The 15,559-nt window shown below is 36.0% G+C and overlaps 2 protein-coding genes across 5 annotated transcripts; one reads left to right on the top strand and one right to left on the bottom strand.

The window, feature by feature from the left end:
* On the top strand, nt 4,475-9,130 carry LOC109713958 (WD repeat-containing protein 82-B). 3 transcript variants are annotated; one of them, XR_002217224.1, is made up of 12 exons: nt 4,475-4,793; nt 5,310-5,413; nt 5,756-5,856; nt 5,930-5,996; nt 6,070-6,169; nt 6,539-6,652; nt 6,944-7,081; nt 7,160-7,244; nt 7,528-7,574; nt 7,655-7,803; nt 8,136-8,389; nt 8,991-9,126. XR_002217224.1 is itself a non-coding variant. In XM_020238281.1 (11 exons), the coding sequence occupies exons 1-10, from the start codon at nt 4,710-4,712 to the stop codon at nt 7,796-7,798; spliced, it is 984 nt and encodes a 327-aa protein (XP_020093870.1). In that variant the 5' UTR covers nt 4,475-4,709; the 3' UTR covers nt 7,799-7,803; nt 8,991-9,130. The 3 variants fall into 3 exon arrangements, 2 of the variants coding, with proteins under 2 accessions (XP_020093870.1, XP_020093869.1); XM_020238281.1 differs by lacking the exon at nt 8,136-8,389 and having other exon boundaries at nt 8,991-9,130; XM_020238280.1 differs by lacking the exon at nt 8,991-9,126 and having other exon boundaries at nt 8,136-8,501.
* Nucleotides 8,748-13,345, bottom strand: LOC109713957. 2 transcript variants are annotated; one of them, XM_020238277.1, is made up of 6 exons: nt 13,259-13,345; nt 12,774-13,188; nt 10,507-10,803; nt 10,014-10,232; nt 9,664-9,792; nt 8,748-9,259 (listed from the first exon to the last, which is right to left on the bottom strand). In XM_020238277.1, the coding sequence occupies exons 2-6, from the start codon at nt 13,098-13,100 to the stop codon at nt 9,029-9,031; spliced, it is 1,203 nt and encodes a 400-aa protein (XP_020093866.1). In that variant the 5' UTR covers nt 13,101-13,188; nt 13,259-13,345; the 3' UTR covers nt 8,748-9,028. The 2 variants fall into 2 exon arrangements, with proteins under 2 accessions (XP_020093866.1, XP_020093867.1); XM_020238278.1 differs by lacking the exon at nt 13,259-13,345 and having other exon boundaries at nt 12,774-13,205.

The raw sequence follows: 15,559 nt of genomic DNA, 5'->3' as shown, positions 1-15,559 counted from the left end.
CTGAATATATATTTATCATTCACATCCACCTTAACATTCACATTACAGGCAAATTAAAGCTGCAGGGGTGAAGCTCATCACTTCCATATTCTCCTCCTCCTCCTCGTGGTCGTCGTCGTCGCCGTCGCTGTCGCCGTCGCTAACAACACTTGAGCTCTTCGCCTCCGCCGCCGCCGACCGCTTAAAGAACTCGATACAATCCTCCACCGCCTCGCTGCGGTGGGAGTCCGGCTCCCTTCGCACCGACGCCCCTACTCCCGACGCTCTATCCGTCGATGTCTGAGCTACTGCGGTGGCGGTCGCCGCCTTGGAGACGGCCGAAAGCATGATGAGGCGGAGGACCACCTCGCGGAAGCGCTCCAACAGCGACATCGGAGTGGCGACGCCGCCGCCGCCGCGACACTTGCGGAGCCTCGGCATACATGTGGTGGGGGGCTTTGTCGGTTTCCCTCTCAACGCCCATCTCCCTCCTCCTTCCATATATGCTGGTGGTTGTGTGGAAATGTATAGATTCTGCTTCAGGGAGCTGTATAGCATGTGTTTGTAGCTAGGGGCGTTATGTGTGCATGTATATATATATAGCGCCGTGTGGTGTTTGAATTTTCTTTTCTTTTCTTTTCTTTTTGTTCCTTTTGTTTTCTTGTCAAAATGTACTGCGACCCCCTCAACTGCAAACGATTTTGACATAGGTCCTCCCTGTTAAACTTTTTTTTTTTTTTTTTTTTTTTTGAGAGATAGGTAGCACGCTATCCGCTTTATTTATTTCATTTAGAAATAAACTTAGCTAGAAATGTGAATCAACTAGAATTCGAACTTGGGTCTCGAATACCAACAACCAAGTCCTTTGCCACTTGCTTTAGGGACAGTTAGTCCAATTAAACTATATTGATACTTAAATCATACATTATATTATGATTTTCAATTGCCAAAACAGGTTAGACCGCGGTTCTTTTTCACGATTCCTCATTGTTTACAATCTTTTGTAGTGAATTGTTTTCAGTCTATTCTCTTAATTTTGGAGATATAGCTATCGTAGAAAATTTGGATTAGGATTAGATCCGGACCCATCCCGTTATGTCATATATATATATAAAATGTAAGTATATTTTAATTGCATCAGTTGATCAAAAACGTCCTAAAATATATCCCAATCGTTGAATTAACTATATATTTAGGGATCGTTTTGAATAAATCACGTGGGCCAGATCAAACACTCTCATCTTTCATTTATTCTAATTGGCCACTATTTATTTTTAATTAGTTAATTAATATTTTTGTTAAGTTTAACAATTTATCAGATATTACTTCTCAATAATTTTCATATATATCATTAGAAAAAACGTGATTAAAGTTATTAAGTTTGTGAGACTCACCTATGAATGTAATGAAATATCCACTTTAATTAGCTGTAGTCACTCAATCCACCCAAAAAAAAAAAAAACACTAAACGTTGATGAATCTGATTTAAATTAAGAATAGTTTAGTGGGGTACGTACGTTTCCATACAAACTTTTTGTTTTTTGTTTGTTTGTTTGGATTTTTGGGGTCGGCTCGGAGCTTGGCTTTTATCTCAGGCCACGTAGCTTGGCTTCTTTGGCTGAACAATTATAGTTTGTTAATTAACAAAAGAACAATTATTGTATATGCATAATTAATATTATTTGTTAATTAATTATACACGATTAGGGGTGGAGGGTTTTAGGGGATTTGCATAATTGGGACCTTATGATTAGGTAATGGAATCTCTTGGCAATAGGTTGGGCTACTGCTAGGGTATACAAAAATATATCTTATTTGGTTTTTTTTTTTTTTATTCAAGATGCATATAATATTTGACTGATGAAAGTGTGATCAACTGTTTAAAATGAATACCATATTCGACCTGCAAATTATTATATATTTAGAATAATATAAATCACCTCACTGGTGAAATATATTACTCTGCTAAATTTTAAATGCTAAGGCTTTAATTTCAAGACCAAAAATCAAACAAGTAATTAACTTCCAAGCATGCAAAAAAAAATATACAAAATAAACTATTGATAAATATTTTATTCTGAATTATGCAAACATGATCTTGTTCATAAATATTTTAATTATGCATTTAATGATATGTTAATTATTGATCACCATATATATGTTCTTCCTAATTATAGTTAATTACTTGACCTGGCTTGCAGAATAACTTTTTAAATCAATAATATTAAATCAAAATTAAATATTTAAAATTGAAGCTGCTTTCAACTTTAATTACTTGAATATTGGTAGGTGAATTTGAATAAATTATATTAGTAGTTTGATTAAAAGATTTTTTAAAAGACATTTTTCTAGATGCTCTAGGTGAAACAATTTGACCTCTGATAATTAATCTCCCATAATTTGATCCTTGGACAAAATCTGCTACATAATTCATAAATCAAATAATTATTAAAGCTCACTTTATGGATTGTATAAAGAGTACTCTTTTTTGTAACGAGGTGACTATATAGTGTTATGATAACATCTCAACCAAATATTACCACTTCAGATAAAATTAAATTTATTACCATATTATATTTAATGCATCCTCTCTAGCCTAAGATGGTATAATCGGATGCGCCTATTATAATTAAAAGCATGTGTAGAATTAGAGTTACCAAGGAGATTTTCTCCTTCAGAATCTAAGCACAATAATACTCAATTTTGTTATATTTAATTTTTTTATAAAGATACATAAACAATACAAGATTTCATTGTTGGATTAAAAAAAAAAAAAAATCAATTCTCCTCATCATCAAAAGATAAAACATCTTACACTACATGACAAACTTTGATGGTCCAACATATCCGTAATTGAATGCGGATTATGAGATCAATTTTCTTGGAGTTAGATATAGGCTTTGCACATCATGGGTGTGTGTGTGTGTGTGTGTGTGTGTGTGTGTGTATTGACCAATTAAGCTTGCCATAAGCAATTGAAAATTTTAAGCTAATCTTGGTCACATATTCTAATGCAATGAGAGAGAGAGAGAGATTAGTGCTATTAATTACAAGAGACAAACCATTAGTTTGACCATGATCACATGCTATGTGGAGAACATAGCCACATTATTCTCAGAACAAATCGTATTGAAAAAGACTAGTGTTTGTGCCCTAGCCTGTAGATAGATTTGGTTTACATTACAATAACCTATTCTACATATTCTAAAGCAGCTTTGTGTTTGCATATTACTAGACCAGTGTAGCAGAAACTGCCCCATTTCTAGGGTTTGATCCTTCATCTCACCAAATTATGCACCCACCATGCTCCTTATGATCCGGACGGTGCTAATCACAATATAGTTATTTTACTGATGATCAAATAGCGCTTCATCAAATAATGCTATATATACTGCAGTACAGCCAAGTAGGCTCTTAATCTTTAAGTGGAAGCTTAATACATAATACATTATGTAATGTTCATGCAGTTCAGATTTAGATCATTATTTATGCAGATAAGTAACGGACTTAGATATGAACAAATCCTCAACCCATATAAACCAATTCTGCTCACTTGTTAACTGTAAGATCTCCACTAGCCAAGACACTTCAATAGTTACTTGGTATTCAATTTTTAACTTTCATCTAAGTTGCATTCAAATTCAGTTTTATTTGCACCTAATAGCGATCGGATTGAAATATCGAATGTGCCTAAATCTGAACCCAAATCCAAATCAGAGTTAGAAAGCCGCGAGCCATTCTAGCCGCATAAGCCACAATGAGCCATACACTAGCCATTGCACAATTTGAGAAACCCCACATGGGGTACATGTGCAGAGGCCATCAATGTTTTTAATGGCCTTCATGCAAAACCCATGTCTCCAATCACCTTCAATGTTAAATTCAACCGACCACGCATTAAATTTATGTTTATTAAAAAAAATTTTATTTACCACCATCAAAATTGGAGCCAATGTATATAATCTTATTTTAGATGAGATAGAGATAAAAAAAAAAAAGAAAAAGAGAGTGAAAGGGGGATGTCTCATCTCGTGACAAACCGCCCCTCTTTTCACATTTGTATTATTATCCTCGCTTTTGTGGTTACTAAAGAAGAGGACAAGGTTCCTTAACACTTATTTATGGATTGATTTTGGGCAAATTTGCACCATAGTCCCCTACTTTTATCAATGTTTCATTTTGGTTCTCCAGCTCAATTTAAATTCAATATTAATAAATCAAACTTTCTAAAAACTCAATCAAAACAATTCGATTTGGTTAATAACCTTTTTCTAATAATTCGATCTATATTAAGCTTAGGCCACTTACGGCCCATCTCAAAAAGCCACATAGTTGGGCTTAATATTCAATTGGGCCCATTAAAGCCCATATAAACGGGCCAAGAGTGATGCTTAATAATTGGTTTGGGTCTCTTAAGGCCCATATGATGTAAGGGCCCAAGTACGATAAAATTAGATGGACCCAAAATCGTACTTTCACCTTGCTTTTTCTTCTTTGTCTTCCTCCTCCTCTGCTTCCTTTTCCTTATGGAGGATTTTTCTTACGTATCAATCCAACAATAAGGGTTTATAGGATGCCGAGTATATATGGTTTTCCCTTTTAATCCTCGAAACCTTTTGGTCTGGGGGAAGGGTGTTAATTTGGAATTAGGATTGATGGGTAGCCCCTGAAATCGGGGTTTTTTTTAAAATTTTTTGGTGAATTTTTGGGGTAATTTTTGAGGTGGGTCTATGGAGAGGGAGGAGAAAGTGTCCATGGAGCTCGCCGACGAGGTCATCAAGAGCATGGAGGTTGGCATGGCCTTCCGAGATTACGTAATTGCCCCTACCACCCTCCTCTCTCTCTTTCTCTCTTTGTTTTTGTTTTTGTTTTTTTTTTGTTTTTTTTGGGTGAATATGGTGCTTTTATTAGCTTCTATGGTGGATTTGTCATCTGGGCTCTTCTGGGTATTGGGTATTTGATTTTGTGTGTGTGTGTGTGTGTGTGTGTGTGTGTGTGTTTGTGTGTGTGTGTGTGTGTGTGTGTTTTGAGTGGGAATAGAGATGGGTGAGAAAGAGGGAAGTGGAATAAATTGAGTGCTTGTGATGAATCTTTTGTGGGAATTATTGCTGCTAATTCACTGCTGTCCAAAATGAAAAATAACTGCAAATATGAGTAGGAAGAGAATGGTGGAACAGGGAAGAAGAAATTGAAGTGCTCACGAAGAACTAACATATTGTTGATCCAAAATGTACAATTTTGCAAAAGAAAATAGTGCTTTTGGTGAGCAGTATATGTTTTGTTAGTTTGGTTTTTAACTACCTCAACTTATCGAGATGTTTGCACCGCAGAACGGTAGGATCAGCTCCATGGATTATCACAGCAGGGCTAGTAATTTCCTGGTGACGGCCAGTGATGATGAATCGATTCGCCTCTACGATGTTCAGAATGCTGTGTATGTATTCATTTCGTGCTTTACTTTTCTTGTAAGCTTGTATAACATTTATAACTTCTCACTTTCATCTTTGCGATTATTTTCCACAATCGAGAACTGCATCGGCAATCATCCTGGTGTTTAAACAACAAACATATTCAATGTTGGTTATATCCACGGTTCTAATTGACGAATGCGTGATGTGTGAATACAATATGTTCGGATATGGAGGATGTGATCGACGCTAACACTTGAATTACTAGCGGAATGCGAATATGAATGCATTGACTCAACAACTAAAACTAGTAGTGCACTTCCTTTTCATCGATCTGTTTTTCCTCATTTGTGACAATTTTGTCTCAGGTGTCTGAAGACCATTAATAGCAAGAAGTATGGGGTTGATCTGGTCTGCTTCACTGATAGTCCGAGCATAGTTATATACTCCTCAAAAAATGGTTGGGATGGTAAGTTTTAGCGCCTTTGGTATTCCGTACTTTAATCTCTGTGTCACGGACTTACAGTGGTGAACAAACTCAGAATCTTTGCGGCTTCTTTCTCTGAATGATAACAAGTACTTGCGGTACTTTAAGGGCCACCATGACAGGTAAGTGGATTTTGCGTTTCGGCACTCATTAGTTGGAGATTTTATTGTTCACCCCCGAAACCCTTGTGGACAGGGTTGTTTCTCTATCTTTGTGCCCTAGAAAGGAGTATTTTATCTCTGGATCGATTGATCGGACTGTTCTGTTATGGGACCAAAGGGCTGAGAGGGCTCAGGTAGGAGAGTTGAAAATTTTGGCTTGTCAAAAGTATTAGGGATATTCATAAGTAAGTCCAGTAAAATCTGACTTTTGTGTATATGCCCTTCAAAAATTGTACGATTTTTACATACAAATCTTTGTACTTTACTGCCTTCTTTTAAAGGCTTTTTTTCCAAATACAGACCAACTTTGTCGCCATCAACGGATAATTCCCAACTTATGATAAGACAAATTTTTGAAGAAACTACACTTAGCAATATGTGTGAAAATTCAGGTTTTACAGGAATATTTGTGTAAATGGATGATTTTGCAGGAATTTATAGGTAAAATCCCTTAGAAAATTATGTATAGACAACTACAATAATTCGATAATTTTATATCACAGGGCCTTTTACGGGTGCAAGGTAGGCCGGCGGTATCTTTTGATGATCAAGGCTTGGTTTTCGCAATTGCATATGGAGGGCGTATACGGATGTTCGATTCTCGGAAGTATGATAAGGTTAGCCAGTTCTATCAAGTAAATAGTCTAGACACAATCATTAGGGTGTGGACCTTCTACATTTGAAGAAGCACTTATAACTTTTTTGGCTAAAATTCCCTCCAACAGCTTCTTGCTACAACAGAAGTTGAAGCTCCACTGCTGTAGGGCATAAGAAGCATATTTCAATTTCCTGCCATGCAAAAGCTCTAAATTGTTTTGTTTGCAAAATGCCTGTTCACTGCTTCTTGGAGTAGTTGTTTCAGAAGCTAGACCAGACAATAACCTTTTTGTATATGTTACATTTATCAGGGACCTTTTGATGTTTTTTCTGTCGGGGGGGATGATTCAGAAGCCAATGTCATAAAATTTAGCAACGATGGCAAGCTTATGCTGTTGACTACCAAAGATGGGCATGTCCACGTGCTTGATTCCTTCCGTGGAAACACTGTGAGTATATGAACATTTCCATGCTTTGATTGGTGCTATAAATTTTTCATAGTTAACTGATTTCATTTATTTCTGTAGATATCCACTTATAATGTCAAGCCGGTTTCGAGCTATGCTACATTGGAGGCATCTTTTAGTCCCGATGGAACTCATGTTATATCAGGTTAAGATACTTTTTTTTTTTTTTCCTTTTTACTCTCGGCCTATGAATGCATAAGAAAACTCTAATGTTGTTTTAAAGAATGTTCATTCCAGTTCTGTTACTTCTTTATTTTCATTTTGGACAAAAGGCTAAAAATCCCCTTAAATATCAAGAGATTACATTACCCCCAATTTAAAACCTACATTATACGTCTCATGACCTATGAGCAAAGCAACACGTCACCTGCAATTTGGTTTGTTTTAAAGTGTGAGTCAATTTCGTCTAACTTATATTTTGCCTGCAGGTTCTGGGGATGGCAGTGTTTATGCTTGGAATGTTAGAGGTGGCAAGGTATAGTACTTTCATTTACAATTTGATTCTAATAATCTAATTTTATGTTATTAAACTTATGAATTTCCTGACATATCCAGGTTGCATGTTGGGGAAGCACCGATACAGAGCCGCCACTAATTAAATGGGCTCCTGGGTGCCTCATGTTCACGACTGGATCATCTGAATTATCCTTCTGGGTTCCCGACTTGTCCAAGCTGGGCTCATTTGCTGGAATAAAGTAGAAAGAGTAAGGTTCTATAATTACTTTCAAACCATTTTACGCGGCCTTTTCTTCTGCTTTTATATCTATGTTCTATTTAGGGCAAAATGCCTGTAGTCCGTGTACTTTCACAGCATAGTGCCTTCTCACTAAATCCCTAAACTCGCATATATTGCAATTTTATCCCTGACCGTCTGAGAATACCCATCATTTGTTAGGTCATATGCTCGGCATGTGATTTTATTTTTTCTTTACAACTACCCTATAAACTTTCTATAAATTGAATTGCTCGTTTGAGCTATCTAAAAATGTTTGTCGAGTATTTTGTATGGCTAACCATTCGGTTGCAATACATGCAGGAGAGTCTAGGGTTTGGGGAGAAAGGTGCAAATATTACCACAGTACGCGGACTATCCATGCTTTCTTCTGCACCAATTCTCTGAATCGCCTCCATGAGTGGGAAAATTGTGTGGCGATATTATTCTTTCCTTAATTGTGAAAGAAATAGGTGCATTATGTATGGAATTGTCACTGAATTCTTCCTTCTTCTCCGGTAGTAGTCGGTTCCATTCACAAAAACGATCTTCTGTAGATATCGAAATTGTTGGAAGCGGTCAGTTTTTTTTTCTTTTTGTGAAGAATTTTGTTCTACTATGTAATCTTCGGAAAGTGCAGTTGATTATTTCACGAATTAACTGATTCGGCAATTAGCTTTTCCGTTCTTCTTTCCGACTCTGAAGTGATTATAACTGATATCATCAATAGTTTATACACGCATGTATGGTGGCCATCATGAATGATGCTTGATAATTCTTATTTTAGAACAGATGAAGGTTCTTGTATAATCCTTTTGGTGTTGCAATGTATTTAAGTGGGAAAATGTACGCATAGTGAAAAATTACCAAGCCATCAATTTAATCATGTATAACTGGGATAACTCTGCTTCAAATACCTTATTTCAACTTTTATACTGCAAAAAAATGACCTCAAAAGGGATGGCATATATGTAACTCATAAATGCATAATCATCTTACAATTAAAGCTGGTGAATGACAAGTAATCTTTGTCTTAAAGCAAAGGAAAGAAGAGAACCATTTATTGACAATTACTAACTTGCTACATAATTACTATCCGAGGCCATTAGTTCTCAATATATATATATTTATTGTTTTTCCCTTGAAAATAACTGGTAGAACAACAATTACTCCGTGCAGGTTAAAGTATATTCTTCACTCTGCATGTCCTGTGTGTGTCACTGTTCTTGGCCATTTGGAGGGGCTGCTACAGGTAAAAGAGTCGAAGTTGAGGGGGCATGGGGCTCGTGGACGACGGTGTTGGACGAGATGAAGATCGGTGTACCTTCTAACTGGAGCATGATGCTCCCGAGGATCTCCGTGAGGGCTTGCTTGAACTCGGCCTCGTCCACGATCTTCCCGTCGTCTGCTTGCACCATCTTGAAGGCCTCATTCACAACAGCATCCACCTGCATGCATTTTCATTGAAAGAGGACATTTAAATTTTGTGATTTTATATTTCTATGTGCGCATTTCAAGCAAGTTTTGATCATTTTATTAAGAACATTGGTTGTTAATACAATTTCCTAATACAGATTCTTTCGAATGTACCCCAGCTGTATGTATGTGTACGCATGCGCATGTGTGTGTGTTTGTGTGCAATTTTCTAACTTCGTAGGGGCATGTAAATAGTTAACATTTAAGACCGTGTGGTTTAGGCTTAACAAGTTGCTAATATTAATACTGATTACGATAGTTATATAGTTTCTCCTAATCGTCGTAAACCAGCGACGGTACATTCAATTGTAGAATACCGAGAAAATTTTGTTTCTCAACAGCGATGCAATTTAAAATAATAGCAGGATTTTATTACCTGATCAACAGCGCCGTAAGGAGGTAAATTCGCAGATGGAGCCATTGAGTCGAGCGCCACTCGAAGGTACTCCTTTGATGACTTGTGGTGCCGATCCTTCGGTACTTCTCTCCAAACAGAATCCAACAACTGATACCAATGGAACAAAAAATTGCAAATAAGTAAAAGCAAATTTCACATCTCCAAAACCAATAGGGTTTCTTCGATTTGTTGCTTTTAGTATAAGGTTCCGACAGGCGAGAAATATATAGCATATCATTTAACTAAACTTTTGCAAAAGGCATAAAAACACCTCTATTAAGTTAAAAGTAGTAATAATAAGATCTAGTAGAAGGTATGGTACAACCAACCTTGTCCAATTCAAATTTGTTCGACAGCAGTCTCTTGACGCCACTTCCGTCGAAGGTGTTCTCTGTATGGGCGACAATAACAGGGTGCTGCAGGAGTCGTCGAGTTATAATGTTCAACAACTTCTTGAATTCTTCCAAGAATGCCTCTTGAGAAGCCGGCTGTTCAAGTTGATTGGCAGAAATTTCACTCAGAGCGGGTTCGACGATTTTGCTCACTACCTGTTAGCATTGCAAGATTTAAAATCATCATGATTGTACAAAGATGCCTGAATTATGTTGTATGCTTCTTTAGACGAATGAACTCCAATTCGCATAATCGCATCCGTCCCACTATCTTTATCGACTCAATAAGCCGTTATGCAGGCAAGAATAATTCCTGAACTTCTCAAGTTATTGTAATTTGGATTCTTATGCAACAGTTAAACATGAAATAGAATACTAACAGGTAAAAATATATATAGGAAAGTAGTAACTTGAGCATTATCTTCATTACCAAAGGGTCCGACGCGGGAGGCATTCCGTGCTCGACAGTGAGTTGCTGCAGAGCCCTCTTCAAGCATTCGCGCAAAGGGGCGTTCTCCGACTCCAATTGAGAGAACACTGCGATCGCCTCCGGTTCGAACCTTGGACTCTCGACGAACTCCTTGAGATCCTCTCCGTCGATTCGTAAAATCACTATAGGGTCCCTCTTGAGTCCGGCGGCCATTCCTAGTAAAATATCAGTAAGCACTTCCTGGAACTCGGATTTGCTCACCTTATCTTGCTTCCCATGAGTGAACTCACTCAAAACCTACAGAGAATTACAAAAAGAGGTGATCAATTAAATAGATAAACTTACGAATTGCTTAATAAATCGCCGCATATATATGTCTAATTTTCCAAAAAGAGAAAAAGTTTACTTTTCAGCTTAATGCCGGATAAAATCTGTTCACAGATAAAGCATAATCTCTCTCTCCTCTGCTCTTTTCACACAAATACAACACACACACAAATGCTTCTAAAGAGATGGATAAATGTTGATTCTTCTAATTTTCAACACTATAACATCAACTTTTTAACAGGCAAATGACCGTCTTTCACGCGCAAAATTCCCAAAGTGCATCATAAGTTCATAACCAGAAGCCTAGTCTATGATCTTAAAAATATCCTGATGAAGTTTTTTTTCTCCATTTTCTTTTGATTTTTCTTTTTTAACTATACCTAAATGACCTTTGTTGTATCTCTCAGAATAGTAATTAATTACAATAGCATAGATCACCTCTTAGAAAGAACACAACGACTTCTAGCTCTGTAACTTCTTTGACTTAATTTAGTACAACAACACTTAAAGTCTGGTTCAAGGACCCTAACAAAGTAGAATCCAAGACGCAATCTCAGCCACTCATCAGTTCTTAAATTAAAAAGAGATGAAAATTTAATCAATTATATAATTATGAGAATTTAAACCCGTCGAATATCAAACGTGGAAGTCGAATCCATCAGCTTACATAATAAAGAGGATTAGAACTGGTTATGATATCATATAACTAAAAGTTCGATCTAATAAAAAATAAATTTAGAAATATATATTAATGCTAATGAATAAATCGAGACTTTAATTGTCATTTTTTTTCATTTCTTTTCTTTTTTGTACGCACCACTTAACAAATTGACCACAGTGATGTCGATATACAGTCCAATATAAAGTTCGAGTCAGATCAAGTCATGATCTGAGCTCGACAATCTAATGTTGGGTCGCGCTCAAAAGGATTAGCGTGCATTAAATCTAGTCACGAGCCGTGGTGAAAAATTGTGGGCGACCCAAAATTAATTTCAGTATATATATATATATATATGTGACCATGAATTAATGAAGTAATAATAATATAATATAATAATAATATAAAAGTAAAGAGCAACCCCATGGATATGGAACACGTGCATAATATATTAAAGTTCCTACTTTGTCGCCATTACACGTGTCACGTTAGCATGCACGTGTAAACTAGCTATACCACTACTTTCGTAACTTATCTTTTTTCATAGATAAACCAACAATTAATCATGTAGTTCCAATTTCATTATAAAAAAAATTAAATAACTTTGTACCCTCTACCTTATTATATACTTCCCATTAATTAGAGACCACAAATGAATTCTAAATAGATAGGTGATTACGCGTGTCTCCTTCTAAATTGTTCAGTTTCGAATACATAATGTAAAAAAATTCAGGATTATTTTCATGTATACAAAGCTAGGTTTCTTACAGATATTTTTTTTAAAAAAAATCTAAATACCCTGCAAAAGTTTATATTGAGCTTTTTTTAATGAAAATTTATATTTAGCATACCTTGAAGAAATTAAATAAGGCTAGAAATATTTTTTATTTTACCACAAATTTGAACTATCAGAAAATAATATTTCAATACATTAATGTTATATATATTCAACGTCTTAATAAGTAGATAATAAAAATTTTCGCTATTCTACCAAACACGGTATCTTAATAAGTAGATAAAAATTCCCGCTATTCTCCCAAACACGGTATCTTAGATAAAAATTTTCGCTATTATGTCAAACACGGTATCTTAATAAGTAGATAAAAATTTTCGCTATTCTGCCAAACACTGTATCTTAATAAGTAGATAAAAATTTTCGCTATTCTGCCAAACACGGTATCTTAATAAGTAGATATAAATTCTCACTATTCTGCCAAATACGGTATCTTAATAAGTAGATATAAATTCCCGCTATTCTGCCAAATACGGTATATTGACGCACCTCAGAGTAGATGTGGTCGGATTGGGTGGAGGCGCCCTGGGCGGGGAGGCCGAGGGCGGCGCCGATGTCGGCGACGGCGGGCTGGAGCTCCTTGACGGAGAGCTTGCCGTCGCGGTCGCGGTCGAGCTCGTGAAACTTGTGGTCCACGAAGCTACTGAACGCCTCCTTGTTCTCCACCAATTCCCTTATCTCCCTCCCATCCACCACCACCTTGCTATTGCTTTTCCCTACATGTTTTTGATATTCTGCTTCTCCTTTGATCTCCTTGTTATCCTCCTTGGAACTACTGTTCCCACTCTTCTTGCTCCTCCCAAACCAACCCTCCATGTCTAAAATTATCTATACCCTCTATATAGAGAGATGCTGCTGCTTAATTAATTGGTGTCCTTTTCTTTCTCTCTCTCTCTCTCTCTCTCTCTCTCTCTCTCTCTCTCCCCCCCCATATATATATATATATATATATATATATAATTTANCTCTCTCCCCCCCCTTGGTTTTATGAACAAAGAAAGAGAACAAAGAGTGGATACCTCGTGACCCTCTCTCTTTCTCTACTCTCCTTATACCTCTCTTTATATATAGCTTTTTTGGGAAATATATATGGAAGCCCCAAAACTATAGAAAATTTTAAAATAGGTGCTCGACTTTGAGTGGCATCTTCTCAACTTTTCTAATAAGTTAAATTTAATAATAATATATAATAATGAATTATGTTGGAATGCTTTTAATAGTATTAAATTATTGGTGCTATTTAATTTTTTACCGTTGGATGAAGGGATGTACGGTTAGGATAATTAATAGTGGTCTTTTAGGATTGAATGAGCAGATGTTAAATAGTATGTCCTAACGGATAAAAATAGCCAAAGGGTTGAATTTAACATTGAAAAACTTGATAGCACCAAATATTTTGTGCTATTAGAAGTATCCGAGCCGGACTCATATAATAATAATGTATAAATTAATATTAAACACAACTGCTCGCTCGTTTAGCTATTATAATTGATTTTATGGACTGATTTAAACTATTAAGCAGGAGACTGTTTGTGCTCTTAATATATTTCACAACATCTGTCGATCTCATTTTAATTGTTAGATTTTTTTACAATACTTTAAAATTTGTGTCTCAAAAAAAAAATCTAATTATAAACAAAACTGTATATATACGATCAAAATAGTGTGATTTACAAATTTCTCCACTTTGAGGGTTTTCTAATGTAATGTTAGTTACCAACCGTTTTTAGAGTAAGCGACAAAGGACTTGGTGGTTGGTGTCCAAAATTTCAAGTTCGAATCATAATTGATTCACATTTCCAGCTAAGTTTATTTCTAAATAAAATAAACGAAACGAATAGCATGCTATCTATATCAAAAAATATATATATATTAGCTATTTTTTTGGTGTGTGTGTGTGTGAATGGGCGAATGTACCAGGGAGAAAAGACTAGAGGATAAAGTAAAAAATAAAAAAAATAAATAAATAAAACGGAGAGAGAGAAAGCCAAAGGAGAGAAAAGGATAGAGAGAGAAATTAAGTTAGAAAAAAGAAAATGTTAGAGGGAGGGAGAGAGAGAGAGGCGCACCTGCCACCCGCCACGCGCCACCCGCGGGATTTGGCGCGCGACACGTGGACGTGGTCGGCTTCACGGGACGCCCTTTTCCACCTCATCACAATTCACAGCAGCGTCGGCGTATCGCTTTATAACCCGTCAAAACTCCAATGTTACTGCTACACGTAACTATATATTATTGTCACTGACATGTGGGTCCCACATTACGTGGAGTTAAGAATTTACATTTGAGTTCTTTTTTTTACTCTTTGGATATGTATGTATACGAACATAATAATAATAATAATAATAATAATAATAGTAAAAGAAAAAAATACTAATTGGGACTTTCTGGAATTCTAAAAGATTTTACGTTATTAATAGGTGAAACAATATGGTAAAAATAATATTTTGTTTATTTCGTATGTAATATTATATTTTATATATTACAATATGTTTTTATAATTTTACTATAAAATATAAAACATATATTATTTTAATCTTTTAGACCTGACGCAGTGACTAATGGCCCTTTGACTTGTATATTAAGCAACTTTTAGTAAGTGGACACGTGGCTGGTTTGTAGTGGGTGGAGTTTGTTTACGCCACCTTTTTTTTTGTGTTTGGCTACACTTGTCTCCGTGATCATATTCTATCAACTACACTTATCGCATTTGGTCACGTAACCCACTCGGCTTCATAACACTTTTTTTTTAAGCATACTTGCATTGATCAAAACGACCATTCGGATCACAAAAAGGTCCGAAAAAAAAAACATTAAAAAAAATTAAAACACTGCCCATTAATTAGGCATTAGCTCCCACAGCAGGAGAACAAAACATTAATCACCCATGTCCCTATCCAAGTGTAGGGTACAACAACATGCTCCCCAAATTATCTTATATTATATCCTCATTATTAGCTCCATCATATTTAGTTAACCAATTAGCCGCATAATTAATTAACATCTAATCCATCTATAATCAGCCACCAAATTCTTACACTCCCGTGAAACTTTCTAGTGCTCTCTAATTAATACTTCAACACCACTTTCAATAATAATAAGGATATCTAACAATTTCTTTCAACACTATATATATATATATATATATATATATAGAGTGAGGCTACTATGCTATCGGAAGCACGGAGCCTTCCGTGCTTCCAGCTCGTTTTCGATGTTGCGACTTTCGAATCGTTGATCGGCTCCGTTAAACTTGATCTAGAGTATTTGAAGTA

Source organism: Ananas comosus, linkage group 8, assembly GCF_001540865.1.
Source record: "Ananas comosus cultivar F153 linkage group 8, ASM154086v1, whole genome shotgun sequence".
In the NCBI taxonomy this organism is placed as follows: Eukaryota; Viridiplantae; Streptophyta; class Magnoliopsida; order Poales; family Bromeliaceae; genus Ananas; species Ananas comosus.
Note: the sequence above shows the minus strand (reverse complement) of the source record. Positions and strands in the feature narration are given on the sequence as shown.

Excerpts from the sequence above, each read along its gene's own strand:
- LOC109713958 (XM_020238281.1), top strand. The coding sequence starts at position 4,710 with ATGGAGAGGGAGGAGAAAGTGTCCATGGAGCTCGCCGACGAGGTCATC. Across the intron at positions 7,082-7,159 it reads ATTCCTTCCGTGGAAACACT|ATATCCACTTATAATGTCAA; the intron begins GTGAGTATATGA and ends TTATTTCTGTAG. Across the intron at positions 7,245-7,527 it reads TGGAACTCATGTTATATCAG|GTTCTGGGGATGGCAGTGTT; the intron begins GTTAAGATACTT and ends TTTTGCCTGCAG.
- LOC109713957 (XM_020238277.1), bottom strand. The coding sequence starts at position 13,100 with ATGGAGGGTTGGTTTGGGAGGAGCAAGAAGAGTGGGAACAGTAGTTCC. Across the intron at positions 10,804-12,773 it reads CCGACCACATCTACTCTGAG|GTTTTGAGTGAGTTCACTCA; the intron begins GTGCGTCAATAT and ends AATTCTCTGTAG. Across the intron at positions 9,793-10,013 it reads ACAAATTTGAATTGGACAAG|TTGTTGGATTCTGTTTGGAG; the intron begins GTTGGTTGTACC and ends CATTGGTATCAG.